The sequence below is a fragment of the Mastigoproctus giganteus genome, chromosome 2 (assembly GCF_048544385.1).
Source record: "Mastigoproctus giganteus isolate SK-2022 chromosome 2, ASM4854438v1, whole genome shotgun sequence".
NCBI classification, from domain to species: Eukaryota; Metazoa; Arthropoda; class Arachnida; order Uropygi; family Thelyphonidae; genus Mastigoproctus; species Mastigoproctus giganteus.
In genome coordinates this window covers 105,748,493-105,763,109 of record NC_143576.1, presented here as the reverse complement: position 1 = coordinate 105,763,109, position 14,617 = coordinate 105,748,493, and the positions used below count along the sequence as shown (strand labels likewise).

At 36.9% G+C, this 14,617-nt stretch overlaps 1 protein-coding gene across 1 annotated transcript in view; it reads right to left on the bottom strand.

Moving 5' to 3' along the window:
* The window catches only part of LOC150089479 (uncharacterized), a 37,625-nt gene extending 31,317 nt beyond the window's left edge, over positions 1-6,308 (bottom strand). The window contains exons 1-2 of the mRNA XM_090389999.1: positions 6,246-6,308; positions 1,931-2,020 (exon numbers count right to left, since the gene is read on the bottom strand). Coding sequence (XP_090246125.1) covers positions 1,931-2,014 — 84 coding nt within the window. The 5' untranslated portion in view covers positions 2,015-2,020; positions 6,246-6,308. The remainder of the gene's footprint in view (positions 1-1,930; positions 2,021-6,245) is intronic.
* Positions 6,309-14,617: the final 8,309 nt, after the last annotated feature.

The following is a 14,617-nucleotide window of genomic DNA, read 5'->3' as shown; positions in this document are numbered from 1 at the left end:
TGGGGCAAAGACAACTTAGTTGATTTCAACCATTCTAAAACTCAGTCTTGTCTTATATCTCGCAAAAAGGATTCTTCTACTCCTATGCTTATCTTTAGTGACACTCCGATTTCTAGGCAAAATGATATATCTCTTTTGGGGATTACCCTGACTTCTAATCTCTCTTGGCACAAGCACATTACAAATATTGCTTCCTCTGCCTCTAAAGAACTTGGTTTTCTCTTTCGCTGTCGGCGTTACTTTTCTTCCAAACAGCTGCTCACTCTGTATAAATCGCAAATTCGCCCTGCCATGGAATATTGTTCCCATATCTGGGGTGGTGCCCCCAAAACCTCTCTCCGGCTTCTTGATTCCATTCAGAAGAGGGCAGTTAGGTTAATTAATGATTCAACTCTAACAGAGTCTCTCCACTCGCTTTCTCATAGACGCACTGTTTCTGCTGCATGCCTCTTCTACAGATATTTCCATGGGCACTGTTCTTCTGAATTGGCTTCTATAATTCCTGCTCTCTCTTTCAAAACAGTCCGAACACGGGCCGCCACCAGCCAACATCCATTTACTGTCCAACTTCAAACCCACAGAACCAACTTTTCATCTTCCTCATTTATTCATTCAACTGCCGTTTTCTGGAACAACCTTCCTTCATACATATTTCCTGAAAATTACAATCTACAGAAGTTCAAGTCCAATGTCAACAAATATCTTCTTTCGTCTTCTTAACCTCAAACCCAAGCATGGTACTAAGTACTATAGGTCCTAATAGCTCTCGTGTTTGGGGTTCACATAGAAAAAAAAAAAAAAAAGACAGTTGATACAATCATAGTCCTCCCGCACACCTGGTGGAAAAGATCTGAGTTTTAAATCCCTCAATGACACGTGGAATTGTTATGGTCCTCTCTCACAGCGGGATTGAATTAGCTGATCTCGAGAGAGATAGCACGGTTTTTTTCCCGAAACTCCGGTTTTTCATCAGCATATCGACCAAAGAACACTCGAAATTTACAAACATATATTCGGTGCAATATAGCCTAAGTTGCTGAAGTTCCTAAAACCCAACAATAACGTTTAAACAGGAAATATTGAAAGATATGTATTGTAAAAATTTTAAAGGTTTCTGGAAGAAGAAATTATTGAAGCTACAAAATTGCGTTCTGACAACTTTTCCAACTGGGTTCTTGAAATTTAACTAGAGTTCATATGCCGTTTATCTACTGACAAGTTGTATATTCTTTGAAATTGAACAAACTCAGGCCATTCACAATAGCTACCAAATGGTTCTGTTTCCTTGGATATGGTTATACTTCATTTAATTTTTGAGTCAGACGTTCCTTCCTGTGATTACTATGCCAAATCGGGGCGCGCATTTGCCGAACGTCCTGCTAAATACAGCTTCTTACTTGTGTAAAATGCAAGCACAGGATAAAAAGGACAACAATGAGGGATGTCAACTGCCATAGATATCTCTGTGCCACTGAACTACAACGTAGCAGAATCATTCAATCGTAGAAATCTCGATTCGATATATCTATTCTGAGGTATATACATATTAGGTCAAATTTAAAATTAGTTTAACTGCTGTTTGAATCGCGAATGTTGAACTTGTAATGCATATTTCTAATGCAGGTTAGTTGGTTAATGAAGGGTTTTAGGCGCATCAACAACTTAGTCCATATTGAGTTGTTACTAATACGTCTGTGGTCGATTTGCTGTTTGTGTAATTAAAATCTCGAGTTTTCGGAGAAAAACTCTGCTACCTCGCCTGAGACCGACTACTCAGCAACTTTGTGGAAAATACCCATAAAAATTCCTCGCATCATTGACGGGATTCGAACTCGGATCTTTCCCACCTGGTGTGGAAAGGACGGTGATTATATCAATTGTGCTACCCACGCAGGACGCGAAAGAAAATAATCAAACTAAAATTACTTACAGAGGTCATCAGTGTCAAATCCACATTGAAGAAGCCCCATGCTGAGAAGGTTGGCTTTTCATCTTGACAAGTCATCAAGAACATTGCGATCTGAAACAACAAGAAATCATGTGACGGATTTTCACTTTTCAAAACGTACAGATACTACTGTTAGCTTATTTTTTGCAAATGAAGCACATCGCATGAATAAGTACTGATATGTTGCATAGATTGTGATCGCTCGATGTTCATAATTCATTCACCTTGATATGTGTTGAAAGATATTTAATATGACCTAACATTAAACGTACGAAATTTCAGACGTTTCTTTAAACCTTTTAACTTTTTCCTTTTTTCTCTCGGGAGGTGGAGCGTATTCATAAACTATCAATATAAGATACCTCCAGAAGAGAACATTTGGATCGTTTAAAATTTACGCCAAAGCATCGAGGGCTGTGAAGCTTGAGTAGGTAATAACGCCTGTGAATTGCGTGCATTCTCTGTCGGTTTGCCTGTTTTCGAAATGAAAAGCCGAAGTTTGCGATAGAAAACTTACTTTACGAAAGGCATTTCTCGATTTCGTTCGGTCACTGGAATCGAACCATGCATTTTCCACATGGCATGAGAGCCCAATGACGCTATTCAATGCGCCAACGGACTCTAAAAGAGGGGAGCGTTAGAGAACTTCACGACCATCTCGCATTCCTACAACCAGTGCTGTAGTGGAGGGTATACTCCGTATACCCTCTGGATTTTTTTAGGTGAATAGCTTATACCTTCTAAGACCTTATACTTCTCCTTCAACCCATGCACGGTACTAAGTACTATAGGTTTTGATACCTTTCGTGTTGGGGTTTTCATAAAAAAAAAAAAAAAAAAAAAAAAAGAACAAATATTATTAAAATATTTAACATTATTAAAATATTTAACATTATAACATTCATTAATAACATTGATAGAGTATACCTTCTGCTAAATTTACCACTACAGCACTGTCTACAAACCTCACATGGGCTTCGTAGCAGAGGTGTTTGTGAAATACAATACATAAATAAATCTTTTTTGTGAAGTACACAATTACAACGCAATATCCCATCACGGCGGCGAGCGCAAGGGATTTACAAGCTTCAGAAAAACAGAATAAAATACAAATATATAAACATGATACAAAATACAGCATCCTAAATACAAAAACAGGATTCAATACAGCATACAGATACAAAATACAGCATACAGAAGAAAATACAAATACAGAATACAGAAGAGAATACAAATACAGAATACAGAAGAGAATACAAATACAGAATACAACTTAGAACGCTTCTAGAGAATATTTCCATCCAACACAGTTGGCGGGAGCACTTCTGCAGAGAGCCGCAACGCTACAGCCTACAGAACCGAAAAAAAAAAGTAGAGCTGTACGTTGTAGAACCGCATCGCTACAGCGTACCCGGCTACCGAAGTACGATCTTTGACGTCAGGGGATTTTCTCGAACAACGTGGCATGGACCATCCAGCTAACGATTGCCATCTTCGTCAGACACGGATTGTGTATGGCCGTCCATAATGGACAAATTCTTATGGCAATAGTAAACGGTTATGTGTGCATTTTGTCTGTACAAATGTGTGTTTAATTGAGGATTTGCATGTTGTGCAAGCGGAAAACTCCAGAGTAACTAATTTTACTCTGAGGTTAGCTGACTATTGTACGTATTTAGCATTAGTAAGGAATATGATGCAAGAAAGCAAACTTATAACAGCATCAGCCAAAAAAAAAAAAAAAAAAAACACCTCATTTCACCCATCCACTCGCTCCAAATGTTTGTCTAATTCAGCCTTGAATCTGTTTAAGCTATCAACTTCTACCACGACAGATCGAAGTTTGTTCCAGCAATCAACCACCCGCTGGCTAAATGCAAAATTCCCCACATCTATCCTACAACTGTCTTTCCTCAATTTGAATTTATGCCCTATCAGGTGATTATTCTGAGCAAGAAGAAGAATCCCACCAGCATTCAAAACCGTCCAGGAATTCTTTCGGTATCCGATGGGATTGGAACCCAGGCCTATCTGAATATGGAAAGTGTTGAATCGATCGTAACTTTGGTTGGCAGTAAATGATTTTATATACCCACACAGAGTCGTCGTGGAGGACAGCGCTCTCCGACAAGTAGCTCACATCTCTACTTTGTGCTATTAGGAGGAAGAGAGTTGTTGATTCAAATGTTTGCTCTTTCTGTGCCGTTTAAAATGATACGTGGCAATAGATGTTTGTTTGTTTTGTTTGTTACCTAAGTTGAAAATGTGTCACTGGATCTTCATCCTCTTTCATTGAAAAAGTTAATAGGATGTCAACAGAAATTGCTGATTGTGATGTTTAATCTGCTGTAATCAAGTAATTATTTTATCAACAGTTGCCAGCATGTACTCTGCTTAGCATTATCGCCTAATGACCTTAATATATATGTGACATATAGCTGTGTGTTGTTAATTGATTAACAAGGCTTTTACAACACGCTGCTGGCTATCTGAGACCAAACAACACTTTACTAACCTTCATCAAACGATCAAAATCTAACGACGCGCAAGAACTTGAATCCGAGGCCACAACTTTTGCCTGTTCTTCAAAAAAGACATAGTACTTATGCACTTGATTCACAAAATTCAGAATATTCCAGCAGTGTCATGTAATTATCAGAATGCAGGTTATTTTCCTCATTTCGTGATCCTCTGAAAGTGTTCAAAGGAAAACATTAATAATCCTCAATAGCCTTTCTCTCTACTCATCCATCTCCTATCGGTCAAAAGTGATATACGGAAGAAACTGCTTGTATTTTACAACATAAACACAGTGGTGGCCACAAAGACAAATAGCTGTTCAAACTTATCTTCACTTTTAATGAAATGTATTTTCTAGCCATCCCAATCCCTCCATTTTAAATTCATTATCATCGAAAAGACTTTCCATAATAAATTTAAGACGGTTCCGCTGAAAAATGAAACGTACAAAGTATTTCAAAATATATATGCACGGAGAATAGTTAATACAAATAAATAGGAATATATTATAACTTAACGAGTAGGACATTTGGTAGGTTGGTTTAATTTTTTTATGGCACATTGGCGGCTTAGGCCATAATGCGTCAAGTCAAAGGATATTTGGCATCCTATTTAGCCCTCCATTAACCGTAGGACAGGGCCATCCTACTGAAAGTAGAACTGCTGGCAACTTTAATTGAATTGCTAATTTATAGAAATCTAATTATATAGTTGAATTGTACTACTAATATCTGTTAATTGGCAGCTCTCTTTTTAAAATTAAATATGGTTTGTTTTGATGTCCTGGTTTCATCTAGCATATTGTCATAACAGTGCTGAAAGTAGATTTTTATTCTTACCGATATGCTTCTAGTTTTTCTGTGTAGCCTCAAATTGTTTCAACTGCTTGACATTATTAATTTTCGACGTTAACTTAAGAGAAAACTTGTGGTTCCATAATAATTAAAATACACTTTAAGATATTATTTAAACAGTTTTATGTTGTATGTTACACTAAACATTTTGTTCTAAACAATCTGAACATTATTCGAATCATAATTTGGTCATACACTCAGTGGTCGTGCGTCATTAAGTAATGCAGTGATCTCGAGAGGTGTTATGTAACCCTCTGCCTATAGAAAGGTAAAGATGAGCCCCTAATTGAAACGTGTTTATAAAATGTTATAAGTAATATTCTTAACGTAAATTAGAACCAAGAAGTATACAAGGATTTTTCTCATTCAGCTTCTGCGCAATGAAGACCCGCAGCAAGTCACTGTGGTGTGATTGTGGGATATGCTGTAGGCGCATAATAGGCAACATCTTCCAAAGTGTTTTGTAATCTCATTTTACGTCATCTTTGCATGATGCATGGACGTTCGTTTTGGCCAGTTCGTCGTATTTGAATAGCTACGAATGTATTTGAGCAATTAACCACAGCAGACAACCAGCAGAAATCTTATTATCAGTATACCCTAAACTATACATTCTTAACATTCACTAACATACTTCTTAACATTCACTGTTCTTGAAACTTTAGTTGTTAATAGTATTTTATAACTATAAAAAAGAAATGTTTTTTTTATACTATTAGGTTGTTAAATTTAATACCAATCCTACTCTTAATTTTCCATTAGTTTTGTAATTTTTTTCTATCTCCATTCTTACAAGAATAGAGGCAGTGGGTTGCTAATTTAACCCCCGATTATCAGTGGTGAATGATTGATGATACAGGAGAACTTTAGGTAACTTTCATATTTATAAATTAAAGCGAAGTACGAGTATATTGCGTACTTACATCATTCTGTTCCTTCAGTGGCAAAGATCCGATAGGGAACTGCTTCAAAATGAATTGAGTCTCCTCTGCCTTAAAGATAAATGCAGTCATTATTAAAGTAATACGACATTATGCATATGACAATATAATATAACATTATGAAAATTTGTAAGGGTCGTTATTGCTTTGTTTTTATTTTGCGACAAGGCAACTAAGACAATGACACGCTGTGCTATATAGTCAGTTTCCAGAATGAAACATCCGTTTTCCTTGAGGGGGGAAAAACATGCAGTTCACTGTCGAGAGCTATTGCGGATACCACAATGAATATAGGGCATATCGCGAACTAAAAAAATTGCGAACTAAAAAAATCTTTTAATCCTTTGAAGTATTTAGGATTCTCTAATCCTATATGTAAATTGAGAACTGAATAACCAGCGGCCTATCGGACAAAAGTACAGTACAGGAAATTGCGACCTGCAGTCGAAGGTCACAGGTGCCACGAAATATCTCTGGTGCAAAGTTGGTTTTTCAGCCAGCGACTTTAACAAGTATCAGTGTCACTAAGACATTTGAAGCAATAAGTTCTACAATTGAAGTAACTTCGATCAGCGTCCGAAAGGAATACAGATTTACTGCTAGTAGAGGGTTTACATATTGAAAAAATTAAAATGCTAAAAAGTCACCAGTGTTTTTTAATGTGCCAGAGCCAAAGTTTTTACGTTGGGCGATGGGGTGTAATTATTCAAAGTGACACCCAACAGAGCCATAAAAAATGAAAAACAGTACAAAGAAAACTGATACGTAACTTTGCCACGAGAAAAGCAGAAGTGACCATCGAAAATTATGAAAGCAACTAATGAAGAAAATGTAAACTCTGGAAAACATCACAGAAAATGATATTACTTGTTCGTCGAAAGAAAGAAACAAACAACCCTCATTATCCAACAGTCTGGATAAGTCCTTTGGTAATTTTGGATGAACTGAACTTAGTGACACTGAAAGATGAACCATTTGTACTAATATCTGAGAAAAAAAATCAAATATTCAGTTTTGTGGAAACATATCAAGATTTATATGAATGGAATATTCCAGTATTGCACGAAGTTTTGGGTACAGATGGTTGCTCTGCACGTTCTTGAAAATGGACATTACATCCTCATAGTGTCTTGTTTGTTACCTGAAAAAAAAGAGAAGAAACATACAGAAAGTTGTTTGCGCTTCTCAAAGATAAGTGTTCTGAGTTTGCCTTTTAGCTGCAGATGATTATTAAGGTCTTCGCATGAGAAGAACCCACAATGCTATATGTTCTGTTTGGCCAAACACAGAATTGCGTCCATGCAGATTCATTTGGTGCAAGCGTGGTATCGAAAAATATATAAACAAACGTTTGGGTTAACAAAGAGAATATAAGGATAAAAACAGAGAAATACGCCCGTGGTTGCAATATTTAATCGGTTTATCATTTATGGAACTAGAAGTAGGAGGTAAATGTTTCACAATCGATTTGGGGGAATTTCAACCGCTACATGCAGAAGTCAACAAACTAAACTGCTTGACAAAAATAACAGAATAAGTAGAAAAACCGATAACTCTTGCAGCTTGAAGTTGGATAAAAATTGATTGGTATGGCGGTGTACCATAGAATAACGATGAAATGAGGAGACAGCTAAAAACTTCGGACAGGTATTAGAATCATTATAGGGGTTGTAAAACAATTACTAAAAAAGCCCACTTACAAAGGTCGATATAATGTGATCACCTGACATCGGTACGGCGTATGATCCCTCCGAAGGCTAAACAGGCCGGATAGCGGTGACCCATGCTCGATATAGGGGTGTCTATAAGATTCGGTGGCAACAAATCCCATTCTTCTACTAGCGCAGACTTTGGCCCACCAAGTGACCGAGAAGTTGGCTCTCAGCGTGCATGCGACATCCAAAGGCGCCCCACACATGTTCGATTGGATTTAAGTCTGCTGACGTGCTGGCCACGGGCAGTCATTGGATATTTTCAGTTTCCAGATATTCCTCCACCACTTGATATTATTTTTTAAAATCATCATTATTATTATTATTATTATTATTATTATTATATATATATATATATATATTATTATTATTTTTTAATATTATTATTTATTATTTTATATATTTATTTTAAAAAAAAGTTCTCATTTTTTATTTATTTTTGATTTATCTGGTGGTACCACCGGTTTGGGCTAGCAATGGTATGGGATTTTTTTTCTCCTGTGGATGCGGTATTCTTACCTTCTCACTATCGTTTGACAATAGGAGTATTGTTGCGGCCCGCCTCCTTATGGCGTGGACGGGTACTAGGGTGTAGCCATCCTGGTGATCGCTGCTCCCTAGTTAAGTGGCCAGATACAACAAAACAGCACACACACACTTCGCAAATATAACATCATACTTGTATCTGGCCATTTCACAGATCTCTGTAGTCATTACAGTGTACCATGGCGGGGTTGAACTAACGTTTAGGCGCCGCCGCCGTACATAGGACACAACACATGTCTACATGTCCACCACTTGATATATATGTGCAGTGGCGTTGTCGTGAATGAAAAGAAATCTGCGCCGACCGCGCCCCTAAAATGTCGCACATAGGGTTCGAGGATTTATTCTCGGTAACTCTGCGCAGTTACGGCATACCTATCAAAAACATTAAGGAGATTGCTGCGACCATTGATCATTATTCCGCTCCACGCAAGAACACTGCATCCACAGTAAGCGTCCCTTTCCCTGATGTTGGAGTGATGGTACTACATTCCTCGTTGTATCCAGTTGAAATAACGTCCAGAAGCTGTTTGTAGGTTAAAACAGACTCATCAGAACAGAACGGTACCCCATTTGACAGGGCTCCAAGTCACATGTTGAATGCACCAGTTTCGACGAGCTCTGCGTTAAGTTGGGATTAATGGGATCTAATTATTATATTTAGTGCCACCCTTAATTTCTTACATATACTTTTATACATCATGTCTGTAAATTGCGTGTATTGTCTGGTCGATTTGCCTGTTTTCCTGGAAGAAAAAAAAAAATCCTAGTTTCTGAGTGAAAACGTTGCTATCTACGCCACTAACTCAGCCACGGAGTGAAAAAATCCCATGAAATTTCCTCGCGTAATCGAACCCGGGCCTTTGCCACCAGGTCTGGGGAGGACTATGACGATACCACTGTGCTACCCGCGCAGACGGGGTTAATAGGATATTAACCACTGGCTTCCTTGTGTAGAGCCCACTTGAATTGAGCCTTCTTAACACTGTCCTGTTGGAAATGTTTTCACCTGTGGCCACAGCGTCATCAAGAGACAGTTGATGATGGGTTATCTTAGGGCTGTTAGAGCGTCTTGAGTGTTAGAGCCGTATTTTTTTCCATCTTGCTGTTAGAGCGAGATAGCGGTCTGTTCTGGTTGAGGTAGCTATTGGGCGACCTTGGGCAGCTCTTCTTGTAATGGTTCCTCTCTCCTGTAGGTGCTTCGATAGTGCTGAGACGATACTGCGTTACACAAAAGCCAATTTTCACACATTAGTTTCCTGAACAGCTTTAAGCTGTATATCGGGTCATCTGCGTGTTGTAATATAAAATTTTTATCCCAAAGTCGACGTCCAGGGATATTGCATTATGTTCAAGAATGTTTTTATAGCCTATTAGTCTTAAAATTCCTTCAAATTTTACGATCACCTACTCCAGAAAAAAAAGAGGAAACACCATATCATGATGGAACCCCAACCGTGCTGGCAGTAGACACTGTACAATGTGACAGTATTTTTTCTTCAGTTGTCTCACACAGACTCTATGCTTGGATTCATATATTTAAAAGTTGGGTTCATCCTCCACAGTACATTTTTCAACTCTTCAATTATCCAAAGTTGATGGCACAGCGCAAGCTTACCGTTTCTGTGAATTTTCCGGTTTAAATATGGGTTTATTTATTTTTATACCGCTACAAGATCATGAAGTCCTGCTTGTTTAAGACAAAATTTTACAGTGGATAAATTTTAAAACTTTTAAACTACAGGTTCTGTTGCGATTGAACTCAGTTCGGATTTCAGGTGCAGTAAGTTTTGACTGCGTTTAGAAATCAGTGTTCTGGTCTTATCTTGCGCTTTCTTTGTTATTCGCAATAGTCGTGATCGTGGTTTGTCATTTAAACTGCCACTCTCCTTGAATCGTGGAATGGCAATTTATACTCCTTTAAATGAAACATCTAGTTTTTTTGCCATTACTTCTCATTGAATAACTTTCTTTATACAGAGTTATAATAGCGCTTTTCAACACTTAATTCCTTATTTATTTCCACGTTTAACACGAAACACACAAAACGTATACCAAACACGCTTTCCCAATCACAGAACGCGTGTTTATACTGTATTTTCTAAGTTACAGTCCTTATTCCTCACTTTATGTTTTGAAAATCACTCTAGATTCATCTATACTATTTTATAATATCGAGACAATATTTTCATAATCTAGAATATTCTAAAATTATCTACAGTACAATTTTTTGGGCCACGTTCGGGGATCTTCTGCAGTGTTCTACCACATTTAGGAACATTTCGCACCTTTCTGGAATATTTTCGAATATTCTAGAAATTTGTTAGATATTTCTTACACATTATTTCAGTTTTTGTTTTTGATTTTAATATATAATAGAAAATATTTTAATAAAAACTGATGAACAAGTTGGTCCTATTTTAATAAAAACTTTTGAAAATTAACACAATAAGAAATGTAATACCAAAATTTAGGTGTGAGTATATATGTTTTTCAGGGGAAGAAAAGAGTGTACGTGGAAATGTATTAATTTATATGAGTATCATCTGTATGTTGCCCACTCCTTACCGAAACCAAATAGCACTGTCGGTGTGGAGTGGGCAGCTCCATTTCACGCCTTCAAACCGAAAGGCATATGTATATGATATGTATTGCAATTCCTTCCAACTATCAGCAAAATCTATCCAAGACTTTAGACGTGCTCTCGTAACTAGTCGGCATTTTCCCAGGATATTATTTCTTGACAGTCTCATCAAGATGCTGCTTTCTTAGGGGTACTGTATTGTGCCAGGGATAATAAACCTCCTCCACGTATTCTTCTTTACTCCTGACCAACACTTCGTCCTTAATATGTGCAAATTCATTCATTATTTTACAATTAATTGTAATTTTATTTTCAACGATCTATTTTGGTGATTACAGATAGTTTTCTTGGAATGTTGCAATCAAATATTCACACATGTGTCGACATATTCCGTTTTGTGGCAACTAATTTTCAGAAATTAGGATATATAACATAAGGATATATGACATAAGGATATATGACATAAGGATAAATGTTTCGTAATAGTATTCCTCAGTTTTAACCACATGTTTTGAAATATACATTTTATGGTAACAAAAAAATAATTACGATAATTCAGTTGCACTTACCTCTTGCTTTGCACTGTGCATGTAGCTAGCTACCCACGTCATGAGACAAAATACATAAATCACAGAAAAGGCAAACGTCCCTCTTGCAAGTATCGACGCAACATTATAGAAAACTTGGTAGCCCATGAAGCAACACAATGCTGTGTCCATGGCAAACGTAAAAAAAAGGCTACCAGAAAATAGTTTGTTTGCTTCCTTAAAGACACTGCAGCAATTCACGTAAAGCATTCTGATCTCCTCCAGTTTCTCATTTTTCTTTAAGAAAAAATTTCCTTTTTTCTTCCCTTCTAATATTTTATTCAGGACTGAAAAAGAATGCCTGGAAAATTCCGCAAAATACAACATCCAAGTAATCACAACGGTTCCTGAGACTTCATACACATAACTTAAAGATCCATGAATTATTACAAATAGCACACATTGCTCTGTCTCAGCAGCTGGAAAAATTAACCGACACGAGGATCTATAATAATATGCAAATGAAAAAGTAAAACACGAGATAAACTAGTGAAGGGAAGTAATCACTCCGATGATGTTCCTCAATTTGTACGGATTTGAGAATTTTGCTTTCAGGGTTGCTTCGAGATTGCAGTAGTTTTTCATGAGAGTAATCAGTTTCTTTTTTGTCTTGAACATAAAGACGGGCACACATATGGCGAATGAAAAACAGTACAAGTGGATCGCAATCTGGGTGTAATCTTTATATTGTTTCCAATTCTCGATGATATTTCTGGTTATGAGGTAATAATAGGCAGTCATAGCACCAATGATTAGCAAGCTGTAGAAAGACTGAACACTGCATGCGCGAGTGTAAACCCCAGAAATCCTTGATGTAAAGAGACCTTTCAAGAAGCAATGTCCACTAAACATGTGGATTAAAGCGACGAAACGAAATCCTCTGTAGAAGTTGCTGTCTTTCAAATCCATTTTGACAACTGAAGCCGAATCTGTGCAGTGATAGCGTTGTTTGCACTAAGTCAGCGCACTGGAAATAATGATTTTCAGGAGATTTCTGTAAGCGCAGTTTGAAATCGATTTTATCTAGCACCATAAATAATGTAGCAGTTGTTCTTTTTAGCTATTAGAGTATCTTCATTGCTCCAAACATTATTATACATATAGCTCTACTGCATGTTATTGCAATATTAATTCATCTTTTCGAGGGTTTAGTGTCAGACAACGCTATCTACAAAATCATTGTGTAGTTGATGTTTTGCAATTAACCAAAAAAAAGTCATTTCACTTTCTTAATTTACCGGAAATTTGCTTTCAGTCCCAGCTAACCTTAAAATACTAGAGTGATGGAGTTCTATGAAAGGGTATGCATTGTTATTTGTGTAAAGTTAAACTAAAGTCATCTCAAATAAAAAAAAATACAATTTTGCGGTTAATAGTAAACCCTCGTTTTGTAATGATGGAATTTAAATATTTGAGAAAGCAACGTCTGTAGAGAATAGCGATGAAAAATGAAAGAAAGAGTTTGGAGTCATTTGAAGACCCGTTTTGGATGGAAAATCATTCGAAAAATGAAAGGTTTAAAATTTATTCCCTAAATGGACGACAGGTTAAAACATCATCATCAGCTTTGAGCACGTAGAATGCATCTACCCATTTGTCTTCTTCGATAACTGCAAAGTAAGCATTTAAGAAGCAGCACTTTGCGAAGTTGAATGCAGTTCCATTAGGTGCATCCGTTCGGAATAATTCTATCGATTAAATGCTTTATCGCATTGTGGCTGTTCGATCCAAATAAGAAGGGCTTCTTAATTTTTCACGAAATTAAGTTCCAATTTTTATTCTCGTGTTAAAAGAATCCACTGAGTCCACTTTAAAGTTATTAATGGAAAATTGAGTTTTCTAAAATTTTATTGAGACTCAGAAACGAAAATTTTGAGTAGTCTGACGTAGTGAGGTTCTGTTCTAAGCTCTATCTGTACACATCGGGTTTAATTCAACATGCTTATTCGAAACGTCGAATACGCCAAAATGACGAAATTTAAAATTGCGCCTGGTCAAAATGTCACTTAGAAATGCCAAAGTTTCAACGTGCCAACTATGTCAGACCCCGACAAGTGCAAAATTACGAGAATTCAAAACGCCGATAGGATTAAAATGCTGACAGTTTATAATAGGTTATAAATACCAAACGATTGCATTGTAAAATATGTTATTAATGATTTCAGCAAACTTTGAGGCAGGAAAATGTTTTGATGAATTTCGTGACTTTTCACCATGTTAAAAATCCCAGTTTTCACAATGAGAAAATTTGATGTTCTTCCAACTTTGTGGTTCTTTATTGTGCTAATGCAATTAACTTGCGGGTAATCGAGATATATTACCAGTGCCTGTCTGCTGAAGGTGGTGGAAGGACTCTCCGAATTTGAGTAAAGGATTTATCCACTGGCGTAATCTTGAGCTTGGATCCAGGTGAATGGTAATTGTTTTATATAGCTTTCGGTTGCTCTCCCCTCTGTAGACAGCGCTGCAGTGGAGATGCACCATCTGTTCCATAACAATACACCAGGGATGTTTTTTTTATTAGTAATTTAATGAATTTTGTTCCTAAAAATTATTTTTCACCAGAGCCTGGCTAACCTGGGCACACCCCCCCTCTCAAAAAAGTAACGTAAAAAAATATACAACCGATATACACTTTAAATTCATCTTTTACTTCCAGAAATTAAGACCGCTTTTTTCAATATGCTTTGTAGACGATAGTAGGAAACATGAAGTTAGTTCTCGATGTAATATAAACGCACTGGCCAAAATAATACGAACCTTTGTATTAAGACAATCACAGACAGAAGAAATGCGAATAAATGTAAATAGAATTATAGAAAATTGTAATGTGGGGTGATGATGTGTTGCCTCGTTGAGTATAAAGACTGCACAAGCTGTTCGACAGTAGTAATCTGAAGCCAGATTGAGGAAAACGCGTGATCT